The 13,675-nt window shown below is 51.5% G+C and overlaps 1 protein-coding gene across 3 annotated transcripts in view; it reads right to left on the bottom strand.

The window, feature by feature from the left end:
- Positions 1-6,416: 6,416 nt before the first annotated feature.
- The window catches only part of TSC22D3 (TSC22 domain family member 3), a 58,239-nt gene continuing 50,980 nt past the window's right edge, over positions 6,417-13,675 (bottom strand). For 2 of the 3 annotated variants that reach the window (XM_060137568.1, XM_060137567.1), the window contains exons 3-4: positions 9,084-9,135; positions 6,417-7,931 (exon numbers count right to left, since the gene is read on the bottom strand). In XM_060137568.1, coding sequence (XP_059993551.1) covers positions 7,701-7,931; positions 9,084-9,135 — 283 coding nt within the window. In that variant the 3' untranslated portion in view covers positions 6,417-7,700. Of the gene's footprint in view, positions 7,932-9,083; positions 9,136-9,853; positions 10,246-13,675 lie in introns of those variants that run through there. The other variant, XM_060137570.1, reaches the window with a different exon arrangement.

The raw sequence follows: 13,675 nt of genomic DNA, 5'->3' as shown, positions 1-13,675 counted from the left end.
CCTCTCCACATGGAGACAGGAAACCAGCACCAGGATCACAGGGCCCGGGTTTGCCCTGGCCCGTGCCTAGCAGAGGGCAGGGCACCCAGCAGGTGCCAATGTGTGTGGCACGAATGGATGTCAAGATTGAAACCATCCTCACAGATCATCCAGGAATCACCTGGGGAGCTGACCAGTGCCGGTGCCCAGGTTACAATCCCACATCGATTTTATCAACATTTCTGGGGACGGAGTTCAAGACACCAGCATTCCATTAAACTCTTGCCAGGTCATTCCAATGTGCAGCCAAAGTTAATAATCATTGCTCTGGCCCAGTTCCTCCCTTTACCGATGGGGACCCTGAGGCCTAGAGCAAAAGGGTCATCTGTAACTCATGGGCTCGTCCTGGCCCTGCTGCCTACTGCATGAGTGGCTGGGACAAGCCTGTTTCTCTGTCCGGGCGTCCATGTCCTCCTCTGGGAAATGAGGAGGTTGGGACAGTTGATCTCAAGGGCCCCGCCCAGCACTGATGGCGTATTACTCTGTCCTCTGATCCCAGGTGTGACTTAACTCGCTGGGACATTGCTTGTCCCTCGAGATGCTTCTGCACGACGGTTAGGCTAGCTTTGCCCTTGAGATGTCTGGGTTCTGGATGGCAAAGGACGGCAAAGAAGAGATGTTTGGGACAGTTCGGGACCCACAGAGTCAATCTTTGGTGGAGAATTTGTCCTGTTTGTTCTTAGGCAGTGGCAGCAGGAAGTTCCCGGCAGAGGAGCCATGCTGAGGAAGGTCTAAGGGTCTGGGGCTGCCCCTGGGGCCCACATTCCTCCTCTTCTGGTTCCTGTCCTATCCTGCCCACTCTCTCCAAAGTCATCTCTTTTTCATTCCTTTCCTGCCCTCTCTCTTTATCTGCATCAGTCACAAGTGTTTCCTAGGCGAACCGATTCCCTCTGCCTACCCAAGATGACCTCTGTGCCACCCACCCACCTCCCTCCCATGTGAGTTTGGTGACCCACAGCTCGTAAGTGTGTTGTCACAATATAGGCAACCAGAAGTGATTCATGCAATGAGAAAGGCTGGGAAATAAGGCTGTAGGTGATTCCTTCCTCTACAAAATCACGTGGAGTGTCGGGGTGCTGAGCGATGTATCTGTCTTTAAAAGTGGCTTTTTCTTCAACAACTTGATAAGAACTCGATATGAGGATGAAGAGAATCTGGGGACTGGAAGGAAAACTGAGGCCTAGAGCCAGGAGGTAGCTGTACAAATCTCATGCCTAGAGGGCTCTTCCTGGCCCGGGTACTTCCTAGGCACGTGGCTGAGAATCGATCCTGGGTAACTGCTTTGTTTTGCAGATTGAGAAGCTCACGTCTGGCGAGGACACCGATGACTTGCCCAAGGTCCTATAGCTCGTTAGCCAAAGACCAGGACAACAGCCCAGGACTCCTGACTCCTCTTCCTAGACTATCTCAGCTGCCTCATTCTACCCCAAAATGACCTTTAAGAATTAATTTAATTTAATAAGCTGGTGGGGTTTTTGCTAAGGACTCTGGAGAGGAAATGTCAAAAAGAATAGACCAAAAGATAAAGATGGGGAGGAGATCAGAAAAACCTCAGTGTTCCCTTGGGGCTTTTCTTGTCTTTCTCTGACACCTCCCAGCCGGCCCTCCCTCCTCACTGTGGGCGGCCTCTGAAGCATGGCTCTGGGCTTTCTGCTTGGCCTCCTCTGCACCCACTTCCTGGGGTGCACATCCACTCGCATCACTCCAGCCCCTGTGACACGCAGACACACCGCATCTGGTGCTCCAGCCTCAGACCTCACATTTCTTTCCATGGCTGGTTCTGGGATATTTCCATATGGAAATATGCTTAGCTCAGCCAGAGTTCAAAATTGGAATTCATCTTCCCTTGGCAAATCTGCAGCCTTTTCCTACACCCCTGCCTCTTCGGTGCTTCCATTGTCTCTCAATCCTCTGGACTCCAAACTTTCACGTCACCTGAGGCTGCGGGGAGGGGAAAAGGGGAGTTGGTGTTTAATGGGTCCAGAGTTTCAGTTTGGGAGGAGGAGAAAGTCCTGGAGATGGATGGTGACGATGGTTGCACAACAATGTGAATGTACTTAATGCCACTGGACTGCACACTTAAAAATGGTTGCAATGGTACGTTTTATGCTATATATATTTTATCACAGTTGAAAGGAAGAGAAAACACAAAACTTTCAAGTCATCCTTGACCTGTGGCTACTTTGCTTTCTCATCCCAACTCACTTTATTACCAGGTCATGCTGATAATTTTTTCACTTAGTGGTGGTTCCTCAAACTTTCACATCCTCCAGCATGACCAGGGGAGCTTGTTAGCGTTATCAATCCCAAGCCCCGCCCGCTCCCCTCTTTAGTCTGGGGGTAGGGCTTGGAATCTGCATTTTAAACCAACTTCCCAACAAACCTGAGGTGAGTGGACTGCAGACCACACTTGGAGAAACACTGCCCTACAGTGCCTTTTGGCTTTGTCCCTTTGTCTCTTTTCCACGACCCCCTCCCTGCCCCGGCTGGCCTTTATCACCTCACACCTGGATTACCGCAACAGCTGGCTTGCCTTCGGCTAGCCTTTCTCTGCTCCAGCCTCCCCAGCTGCCAGGACCCATCTTCTGCAAATATCTTTGGCATCACATCACTTCCCCGCTCAGAAGCTTACCATGGCTCCCTCAGACCCGTTAGGTCCTAGCTCGATTCAACTGGCTGGGAGCCAGCCAAGTTGGCCTCGCATTCTTCCTCTTTCCTCCTTTCCTATTCACTCCATCCAGCCAGCTTCATTGGTCATTTTTAATCTCATGTTAGTCCCTCTGCTAGTTGGGGGTGGTCTCCTTTCTACCTCCCCCCACCCCACCCCCAGAACACCTCTGGTGACTTAGGGGGAATTATGAAAACTGTTGAGATTTTCCAGCCAGTTTCTCAATGCATCCATCTCCCCTCCCCTCCATCGTGGCCTGGCCATTCACTTGCTATAGGACTTCGGGCAAGTTGCTTCACCTCTCTGTGCCTTGTCTTCTCGTTCTCTCATCTGTAAAATGGAGATCTTAATGGTACATCCTCATAGGTTTGCAGAGATGATTAAAAGAGGCAATAGAAGTAAAAGGGCCTATAGAACATTGTCTGACACAAAGGAAGTGCCATGTGCCAGCTATTATTACTTAATCATTGTTATGATGGCCCCTCCCAGCGAGCTCTTCCCTGGAAACCGCTTCTGCTTGGAATAGCTGACTGGTGGCGTTCTCTGTCAAGCTTTGCCTGATCTAACAGAGGTAGTTAATTGTTAAGTATTTGGGTTCCAGCGAGCAGCTCTGCATGAGACAACCTGAGGAACTAGGCTGTCTACAAAGCAATAATTATGTCCATCGATTTCTAACCAACTAGGAGGAGAGGAGGTGAGATTTGAAATCAAGATTTTTCCAGGATAAGTAGGATTATGTTAGGACACTTCAAAATACCCTAAGAGACATTGGGTTGTGCACGTTATTTCCTATGGTCTTTCTAGAATCCTTCTCCCTTACACGCCATGTCCCAGTGGCCCCGATTCCTCATCTGCTCACTCCCTGGGTTCCTTCTTGGAGCCTAACCAGAAACACCCTCTTCTGTGGTGGTTTCCAGCCTGGGAGCCCTGCACCTTGCACCCCTGAGGTCTTTGTCTGTAAATAATCTACCACCCACATTTCTGTTCTACTTTTCAAATCCACCTCTATGCTTTTGTGGCGAATACAGTTAAGTTCCTTTAAAAGCCCCATTGAATTCACAGTCACTGCTTGTCATTACGTGTTCTCTCTCTTTCTCAGAGAATACAGGCATACCTTGGAGATACTGCGGGTTCAGTTCCAGACCACGGCCATAAAGCAAATATCGTAATTAAGCGAGTCACATGAAGTTTTTAGTTTCTCAGTGCATATCAAAGTTATGTTTACACTATACTGTAGTCTATTAAGTGTGCGATAGCATTATGGCTTAAAAAACAATGTGCACACCTTAATTAAAAAATACTTTATTGCTGAAAAATGCTAACCATCAACTGAGCCTTCAGTGAGTCATAGTAACATCAAAGATCACTGATCACAGATCACCATAACAAATATAACAATAGTGAAAAAGTTTAAAATATGGCGAGAATTACCAAAATGTGACACGGGGACAGAAAGTGAGCAAATGCTGTTCGAAAAATGGCACTGATAGATTTGTTTGACGCACAGTGGCCAGAAACCTTTAATTTGTAAAAAAGAAAAAAACAAAATGCAGTAGCCACGAAGCACAATAAAGTGAGGTATGACTATACTAAGAGTTCAACCACTCTCAGGTTGGGGGAGATCTGAGAAGAGTTTTGACATTTAAAAGGCGCCCTTGTTGACAAGGCTGTGGGAACCACTGCCCCATGGGATCACGGGGAGCCATGGGAGTAGCACGGAGCTCTCTGGCTCTCAGTTTTCTTATCTGTGAAATGGAGGTGAATCTTAAGTGCCTCTTTTTCTAAGGGCTGGCTGCGTGAGGATTAGATGAGATGATAGATAGGAGGGTCCTGGGAGAGGGGGCATGTCCAGGCAGGGGACCATTAAGGCTGCTGCTCTTCTGGTTCTTTTCCTTGTTCTGGGTCCAGCTGGACCAGCTGAGCCCAGAACCCCAAAGCCTGTGAAGGTCTTTCCAGGAGCAATGTGTTCTTTTGCCTTTCCCCACCCCTGCTTGGTTTTCTGTGGAACAACAACAAGAGCTGCTCCTCTATGTGACTAACAAACAGCCACAAAGTTCCTCTTATCTACTCTAGCAACCGCTGCGGCCTTAGAAGTTGCAGTGTTTGTCTCTGTTTAGTCACGGTTGCCTAGGAAGCCAAGTTGTTCTCTCTTTCCCACTGTGTGACTGTGGGTACGTTTTTTCCCCTTTCTCGTAGGGAAGGGCTAGATGACCAGAGAGGGCTGTATACTTGCTGGGGCATCTTCTGAGATTGCTTTTTTCATCGGTTGGTTCTTGTTTGGCTGGAAATCAGGGCGTTGTAAGTCTGCAGATGAGCCCAAGAGTCGAGAAGTCTCTCAGTTCTTCCTGAGAGGGAGATGGGATGGGAGTAAGTGGGAACTTGGGGGGGGCCCGGTTGGGGCAAGAGGTGGGGGAAAATAGGGGAGTAGCTGCCTGATTCAGTTTGTGTCCGTCCCAGCAACTGTGAAATCTGCACAGCCCCAAAATCAACCAAATGGGCAGGTGCAGACAATGAACTTGGCATCATGAGTAGGGAGGTGAGAAGCAGGGAGGGAAGTTGGGATTTGAGAGGCCAGCAAGCAGGGGTTTGTAACGTCCTAAGCGGTTTAGTGATTCGGAATGAACAGGCCAACATGTACGACCTCTACGGTGAAGGAAGCCTGACATTTGGAAAGTATTTAGGCAGCGACGGGTGCAAGAAAGGGAGCCAACACCTCTTGCTCCTTGAGGTTTATGGCTCAGGAAAATCAAGGAGTTCTTTTAAATTTCAAGTGACAAAGCGGGAGGTGCATATGTTGTAGGAAGCTGAGATTGAATGGAGTCACTCACATTTGGGGTGATAGCCTCCCCTGGGAAACCAGGGGGCTTAGAACACAGCTCAGTGGCTCCAGGTTAGGGCGTGGTGGAGGAGACAATGAATGCCCAGAATCAGAAATGGCAGGACGCCAGATGCCAGAGACATGGGGCCAGGGAAAGGGTGATGGGTGAGGATGAACTTCAAAGAGAGGCAGAAGAGGGAAGTGGAGTCGGGATCGTTAGACTTGGCCGTGCCCACGAGGCTGGTGGGTTTTGTGAGTGAACTTTCAGCAGTGACAAGTGGGGCAGCAGGGCTTGAGAGCATCTTTCCTTGGGGGAGAGGGATGGGGTTTGGGCCACCGCATACATTGTGTCCTTTCCTCACTGAGGCCCTCTTAGCTCCTTTGCCCATGTCAGGGGTCTCCTGTGGATTGGTATTAAAGAGAATGCACCAAGTAATCTGGATGATGTTTCAAAAGAGGGAAGGGGCCCACTCACATTTATTCAGTTCCTCACTTCATGCTCCCTCACATGGACCCCCTGTCCTTTTCTTTTGGACCTTCTTGGGGTATCCTTCCTCCCGAATCACCCCCTCGAGCTGAAGTTGTGTTAGTAGTCACCTCGCCACTCACTCCGAAGCTGTTATATGAAAGCAGGAGCAGGACAGAGGGATGGATGGAAGATTGGGTCCCAACTCGCCATAATAGCTGTGTGACTTTGTGCAAGTCACTTAAACGGGCTGAGCCTCAGCCTCTTCACCCGTACAATGGGGGTGTTGTGACAGTTACACAAGATCATGGCTGTAGCACAGGCCTGCCACTCAGGGGGTGCCGGTGAACGGACAGCGAGTCAGAAAACCAGTGCCCCTGGGGCCCCTACCGCCCACTCCATTTTAAACTCAGTAAGACACCAGGTTTATTTTTAGAAAAAAAAAGAGCAAACTTTATTGAAATTTCAAGCTACATTTGAAACATCAAAGTCCAAATCCTGGAGACATAACATCAGGATAAGATGTCAGAAAGTGGAAAGTGTTCTCACTGCCACAGAACTCCCTAGAGACAAGCTCCCTGAGCACATCACCCAGGCACCGTCGGGTCAAAGCCATTCCCTTGTCTATCCTTGTCCACAAGAGGACACCGGCAAGCTACTCATTCTGTTCATTTGCAAGTTTTCCAAAAAAAAAAAAAGTTTTCGAATGACAATGTGGAGTTCCAGCTGATCTTCTCTCAACCCCATTCTATGTAGTCAGCACCAGTGAATGGTGGGTTTGGCATTCAAAAGAGGACCTCACATGTCTTCAGGGGACAGATGGGGCAAAGGTTGCAGCAGCAAGGCATTCAGAGGGTGCCCCCCCCCACCTTTACTCTTTAGTTTTACTTAACCTAAAGGACAAACTGGATCAGCCTGGTAGATGAACACAGTCAAAGAATTAGCCTTAAGAGATAAGGGACCAGTCAATACTCCCAAAGCTGGTTAGGCCCTTCAACACATAGGTGTATGTGTATATGTATACATCGCTACACTAAGATACAGATCTAGCCCTATGGGTATATATACGCACGTATGGCTATATAGAAAAACTATGCCAACACTAACCAAACAGAACTTTGTAAGCGGTCATCCCAAAGCCGTAATCCCACACTGGGCTGTGCAGAAAGCCATGCATTACACCATATTAACCAACAGAAGGCTGACTTGGCTCAATCTCTCCCAACTGTGGCCCTGCCTTGGCGAGGCAGGGGAAGAGAGAGAGGCTGCCTCTGCTTAAACCACAACTGGCTTCTTCATAGGACAGTCGTTGTCAGGTGAAGCTGTTGAAGATGTCCATGGAAATGAAAAACCAGACCCCTTAGACTTTCTGGAGCAAACTGGCGGCCTGCCTCAAACTACCTTTCTCCTCTGCCAGTTGCAGCTAAGTTGCCCAGGCCCTGGGAGCCCCCAGGGCGCGGTGGCATTAGAGGCTCGCTGGCTTGGGGTGACGAGGCCCCATGCAACTCAGCCTCCAGAGACCTGCTCTTTGTCAGGGGTCTGTCACTGGAGTGGACCCAGGTGGCCATGTCCTTGGGACATCTCTTGGCACCAGCTATGCTAGGTGTAAAGTTCTCCACGTGAGATGACGCTTGGGGAGCCAAAAACAAACTGGAAAGAACTAGGTAGAACAAGTTTAGTGGCTCTGCCCACCCTGAGGACAGAGCCACTTACACCGCAGAACCACCGGGGGCCTCGGGTGCTTCTGGGGTTTCGGGAGCTGGCTCCTCGGGGCTCAGACGGGACTGGAACTTCTCCAGCTGCTCTGGGCTCGCCAAGGTCTTCAAGAGAGTGTTTTCACGCTCCAGCTGGGAGTTTTTCTCCACCAGCTCCCGGATCTGCTCCTTCAGGATCTCCACCTCCTCTCTCACAGCATACATCAGATGATTCTTCACCAGATCCTGTCCCGGAGGAGATCACGACAAAGCTATCCGTTAGCCGCGGCGGCCCCTCTGCGGCACCTTCTCCTGGCCGTTGGGGCGCCTGCGCTGTCCCTCATGCTGCCAACCTCCAGCCTTCCCTCAGCAGCCCCTCGGAATGCTGGCCCCGCAGCCCTGGTCCTCCTGCCCCTTTCTCCGAAGCACCTAAACCTTCGCTCAGGAGAGCTGCGTGATCGGGGCCACGCCTGAGTTGGGAGCCCAGCTTTGAACTACATAGGAATTCCCCCCTGTAAGTTTCTGATGACTTTCAAAGCTGGCCTCCTGGGAGACTTTTGGGTGAGACTTCTGCTGGTTGGCGGTGGTATGCTATATCCCCATTTCCACATAAGGTCCCGCGGCTGGCCCAGATCCCAGGGAACACCTGCAATGCACCCTGTACTGTTGGTCTGCTTTACCCATCTCCACCAGGAGAATATAATGGGCTCTTCTGGAGACTTCTCCTGTCCACAGGACCCAGCATACTGAGCTGCAGCTGTCCTGCAGCCTGGCCGGAAAGGACACTGGCCCTGGGGGAAGGTACCCGGATGGCTTCATCCTCTCTGAATTCAGATGACTGCACTGGGGGCGGAGAGCTGTGTCATTAGGCTCCGGGGCACAATAAAGTGTTTGCTAAAACTGCTGGAGGCCCCAATCCCCTGCAGCCATTTTGGCTGCTTGGTGGAGTACGACCTCTACCTGGTGAAGGAGGGAGAAGGGGTGGGGTGCTTTGCTTCCTGTTTCCTCCCAACTCCTGACCCCAGCCCAGGCTCTGCAGAGGCACTGCAGTGCGGTGGCATCCAATGAGCTCTGGCCCCTGCCAACTGTGGGATGCAGACAAATCCAAGGGTCTGAGCTCCCTGCCCTGCCACGGGCCCAGGAGGGAGCCAGAGGCTGCTGCAAAGCCCTGGGATGGGAGAAGGAGGAGGAAAGGAGAGGGTCCAGCAAGGGTGGCCTGGAAATGCCCTAAAAGGTGCCACTCTGATGGGACTCTAGCTAAGGCCTCCAAGGGGACAGGAGGCAGGCTGTCAGCTTCCTCGGGCGCTTGGCTTTTGCACCCACCCGCTCACTGCCACCCTGAGTTACATAAGCAGTAGCCAGGTCTGGGGATGGGAATGACGCAGTGATGCCACTCACCATGGCCTGCTCGATCTTGTTGTCTAAGGCCACCACGCTGGCTCCGGAGGCACTGCCAAGACAAAAAGGAAAGCGACTGCGTTACCCACTTGGTTCCAGTCTGAGTACCTGGTAGCGGTGGCCACAAAGTCCTCCATCTGCCCCAGCTCTTCCTCTCTATCGCCTCGCTGGCCCGAAGTTCCGGGCACTTTGTCCCTAGGTCCCTCTCTGGCCCCTGCAGGAAGCTGCACCTCCCCACCCAGACCGGCTCCGCGCCGCCACCGCCCAGAGCTCCGCGTGGAGCAGCGCGCGGGTCCAGGGGCGCACGGGCCAGCGAGGCCTGCTCGGCGACATGCAAACAATGGGGGCGCGCGGCCCAGGGAGTCCCCGGCCGCCAGCCCATTCCGGCGCCGGCCCAGAAGGTCCCAGGCAAACCTACCGAGCTCCGAAGCTAGCTAGGAATTCCTCCTCGGCTCGACAGCTTCCGGCCTGCTCCCCAGCGGCGCACGGCGCGCGGCTAGCCCCCCTGCCCAGCCCAGGCCCACTGCCCCTCTGCCTCCGCCCCCGGCTGCAGCAGCTCGTTCTTACGGTGCAGCGGCCGCAGGGACGCTCCGACGGCGGATCCCAGCGCGGCGGTGACCCCCCCCTTCCCTGCGTCCCCTACCCCCGCCCCTTCCCAGGATGCTGCACCGCGGGGAACGGGGACCGGCGGCGCACGGCTCGCTCGGAGATCCCGCTCTCAGCCCAGCCCCCGCCGGCGCCCGGGCTTGGGAGCTGTGGCCAGGGGTTACCTGTTATCCAGCTTAACGGAAACCACATCCCCTCCAAGCAGGGAAGAGAAGAAGGAGATGTTGAAATTGTGCAGCTGGTAGACCGCCACCTCCATGGGGGTCTGATACATTTCGGTATTCATGGCTCGGGCTGCCGGGGAGCTCTGGCCGGGCTGCGGGCTGCGGGCTGGGCTGGGCGGGCTGGGCAGCCGCTGGCTGCTGGCGCGCTGGACGGGGCTGGGCTCTGCGCGTCGGGCCCTGGGGCTAGGAGGGGGGCGAAGGCTGCCGAGCGAACCCAAAGCCGGTCGGGCGTTCCAGAGTTGAAGGGAAGTGACTCGAGGGGTGTCACCTGGTGTGTCAAAAACTCCACGGCCGCCAGTCCAACCCAGACTCGGAGATATTTCGGCTCCTTCTTCTTTATATAGGAGGAGCCGGCTGCGTCACATGGCGTCAGCGGCATGCAAATGAGTCCTGTACCGGGCTTTGTGGCTCAGTTAAACCACATCCCCTCCCTGAACCTTAGTCTGGGACTGTAAACAGTTCAGCACTTTCTTGTGCCAACTGGCATCTCCAAAGAGGGCTCTGGAGATTGGTAAAAACCAAATGGAACTGATTTCTTAGAGAAATGAGAAGTACAAATGCCATTACAGGAGGTAGGAAGCCTTCAGTAGAGGGCGGCGCTGGTTTTAAAAGCTCTTCTTCGGATGTCCGCCAGCATACCTCCCGTGTCTTTGCAGTGCTGTCACAGGCCGCCCTCCCTGGACACCCGCCCTCACCATCAGGACCCTCACTCCTTCCTGGTGCCTGCCTTCTCAGCCTCTCTCCTGCACACAGACTTTGTCAGTTGCATGTCCCCTCACCCAGCCAGCTTGTCCACTGGCTTGCCCCCATCCGCAGCATCTATCCACTCACCTCCTCCTACGGATGTACCTGTCCGTGTACTGACACATGCACAGATCTGTGACATGCACGGACTAGCTAATCTGTACATGCCAGTGTGCATGTATGGAGGAGAGCATGAGTGTCCAGGAACTCAGATGAGTGGGGGAACATGTACAAGGGGGCAGCTGGGGGCCAGGTGGGTGACAGAGGAGGTGGGGAGGAGACAGTAGGGGAGTGGGCACTGCAGTGACCGCAAGATGCCAGCCCTTTTCTCTTTGGTCTCAACACCCTATTCAACATCATCCAGGATCTCATGTTCCTATTTTTAAAAACAAGATTTTGTTACTGTCCTATGAACAGCAAATGACAGCAAAACTACAAACCAAGGTTAAATATAAACCATCCCAGGAGAACACCCGCCCTGTGATTGGTCCAGCCACACACGGGGTTACAGGGTACTTCACAGACAAACAGATTCCAAATCACAGGGAAAATGAGGTGACTGTTGCCTACTAAGAGTTACACATGTTACCATCAAAATATATTTTCATTCTTTTAAGCGTCAAGCTTAAAAAAAAAAAAGCCATCAGAGGTTTGAGGTCCTTTTATCCTGCTCTTTCCTAAGTGAGGCCACCTGGTGGTCTGAAGCAGAATTGCAGCCAGATGGAGCAACCTAGACCAAACAAGGGACAGGTGATGCAACTGGGAGTATTATTTACACCAACTCAGGGCCGTAAGAAGAACATTGGGTTTCACCACACATACAATAGTTTGGATGAAGTTAGGGCCAGTACCCATGAATCAGTTGGTGATTCAGGCTATGGTCCAAAGAAATACCCTAGTGCAATCAAGCTATTGGAAAAGTACTGGGGCCTCTTATCAGCAAAGAAGGTAATTATTATTTGCTTCAGGATATTTCACCTAACCAGGTACCTGGCACAGACACCCTGGCCAAGGCCCCAGTTAAGCCCAGTCTGAAGGCCTTAGTTTTCTTCAGGCTGCCCGTGCAGTCATGCCACCGAACAGCCAACATTTTTCACTATGACGTGGAGCTCCCATTGGATCCCACCGGTGGTAATACGTGCACAAGGGCCATTCTATTTGCAAAGGACCGACAAAGAGATCTACCCAAGCAAACCTACTGCATGCACTAGCCCAGGATGGTGATTTCCTTCACCCCAGTTTAGCTGGGAGACAATCCCAATCTCAGGATATCATGTTATCTTCAGGTCACAAACTCCCTGAACAAGGTGTTCATGCTAAGCTGCGTGTGGTAGACAGAACAAAGTGCATACCACATTTATAGGTCATCAAGAACATTATTTGAGCAAAAATAAAAAAAAAAACCTTCTTAAATCCGGAGCTTAGCTGATACTGGAATTCCCTGATATATTAATCTGCCCTCTGTGTCACATAGAGCTTTCTTGGTCCAGGAAGAGTCTGAGTTGACCTTTCATTGGCTTGTAAATCTTTCCTCAACTCACTATTGCTACCTACCCCAAGATTCCAAGGGAGATGATGAAAAGAAAGAAAGAGAGATAAATAAGCCGGGTCGGCAGGGAAAAAACACCACCAGGAAAACAGGGCATGGGACCGAAGAAAAACCAGCTCCTTCAATGGGGACTCCCTTATATGGAGACAGAGGCACAGAAATCCAGGTAGTTTGGGGAGGGGAAAAAAAACAACAGATGAAGTTTGCTAGCAAGGCTGTGTTTGAATTGTACATTAATTATACTTCAATTAGAAATAAGCTCGGCTTGAGACCCGCTGACAATAACAGCTACCATTAACTGAGCAACAGCTGTGGGCCAGGCACTGTGTTGGCTGAGTCACAAACCCTGTGGTGTAGGTGCTGTCACCATCATTTAACAGATGAAGAAACCGAGGGTCTGAGAGGCTACCTTGCCCAAGGCGGTGGCACAGCTAATAAATTATAGAGCTGGGACTCCAGCTCAGGTCTTCCTGAGTAGAGACCAAGTTTGTTCTTACTACACTTACTAGTGGGGGCAGGGAGTAGGTTTGTTGAATGAGTGAGTCAAGGAAGTTGGGGGACGGGTTGGAGGTGCCAGGAAAGTGGTGTAGAGGAAGAAAAGGTGAGGGGCAGGGAAAGTACTCCTAGGACTCCAGCAACATGGGGGACCAGAATAATATACAAAATGTCCAAATGAGCTTCATAACAGGGCTTTGCTCACCTGCATTATTTCAAAAGGCAGCCACTGCAGTCCTTAAAGAAAGCCCTCTCTGCCTAGGAAATAGAAACTATGAAGCCAACTAGCTGGCTCCCAGAATGGACTCCACAGCGTCCCAAATTAGGTATGGAGTCTCATGACAATAATCACAGTCCAGTCAATTTCCAGTTTGTAACTGGCACCCTTAATTAACTCTTTCTCCCCCCTATACCTGCTGTGTCCAGCTTTTAGGAGAATTAAACCAACAAGAAAACAAGCTAATTTCAGGGATTTCGTTTCAGAAAAACAACTTTGAAAGGATGTCCCAGGTTCAGCCCACACTGAGCCAATCTCTCAGTCCCCTCTGCACCTCTAGTTTACCAACCAATAGTGAGAAGAGCTCACCCTGAGGGCTTATGATTCTCAGTTCGCAAATAATGGCTGGATCCCTGGATCGCAGGCTTTGCTAAAGGGAGACCACCAACCTAAATGTCTCTGTAGAAAGATTTTCAAACAGCAGGGGTAGGGGAGACAGGGGCAGATAGGAGGGGGAGAGGGAGAAGTTGGAGGAACCCAAAAGGCTTTCTGTGTAACCCTCGGCACACCGGAAAATTCCTCTGCCCAGAATAGCTGAGCCAAATGTTGCAGTGAGTGGAAGCTTGTGCTGTATAGGGTATCTGTGATCTGATCTAACTTTTCTGAGTAAAGTGCTGATCTATGAGGCTCTCAGCGTCCTTGTGTCTCTGGAGGTGGGCCTCAGGCAGGAAACAGTGGCCTAAGGATTCAACAGCAT

Source organism: Lagenorhynchus albirostris, chromosome X, assembly GCF_949774975.1.
Source record: "Lagenorhynchus albirostris chromosome X, mLagAlb1.1, whole genome shotgun sequence".
Classification (NCBI taxonomy): Eukaryota; Metazoa; Chordata; class Mammalia; order Artiodactyla; family Delphinidae; genus Lagenorhynchus; species Lagenorhynchus albirostris.
The sequence above is the reverse complement of the archived record's forward strand: the minus strand, read 5'-3'. Positions and strand labels throughout refer to the sequence as shown.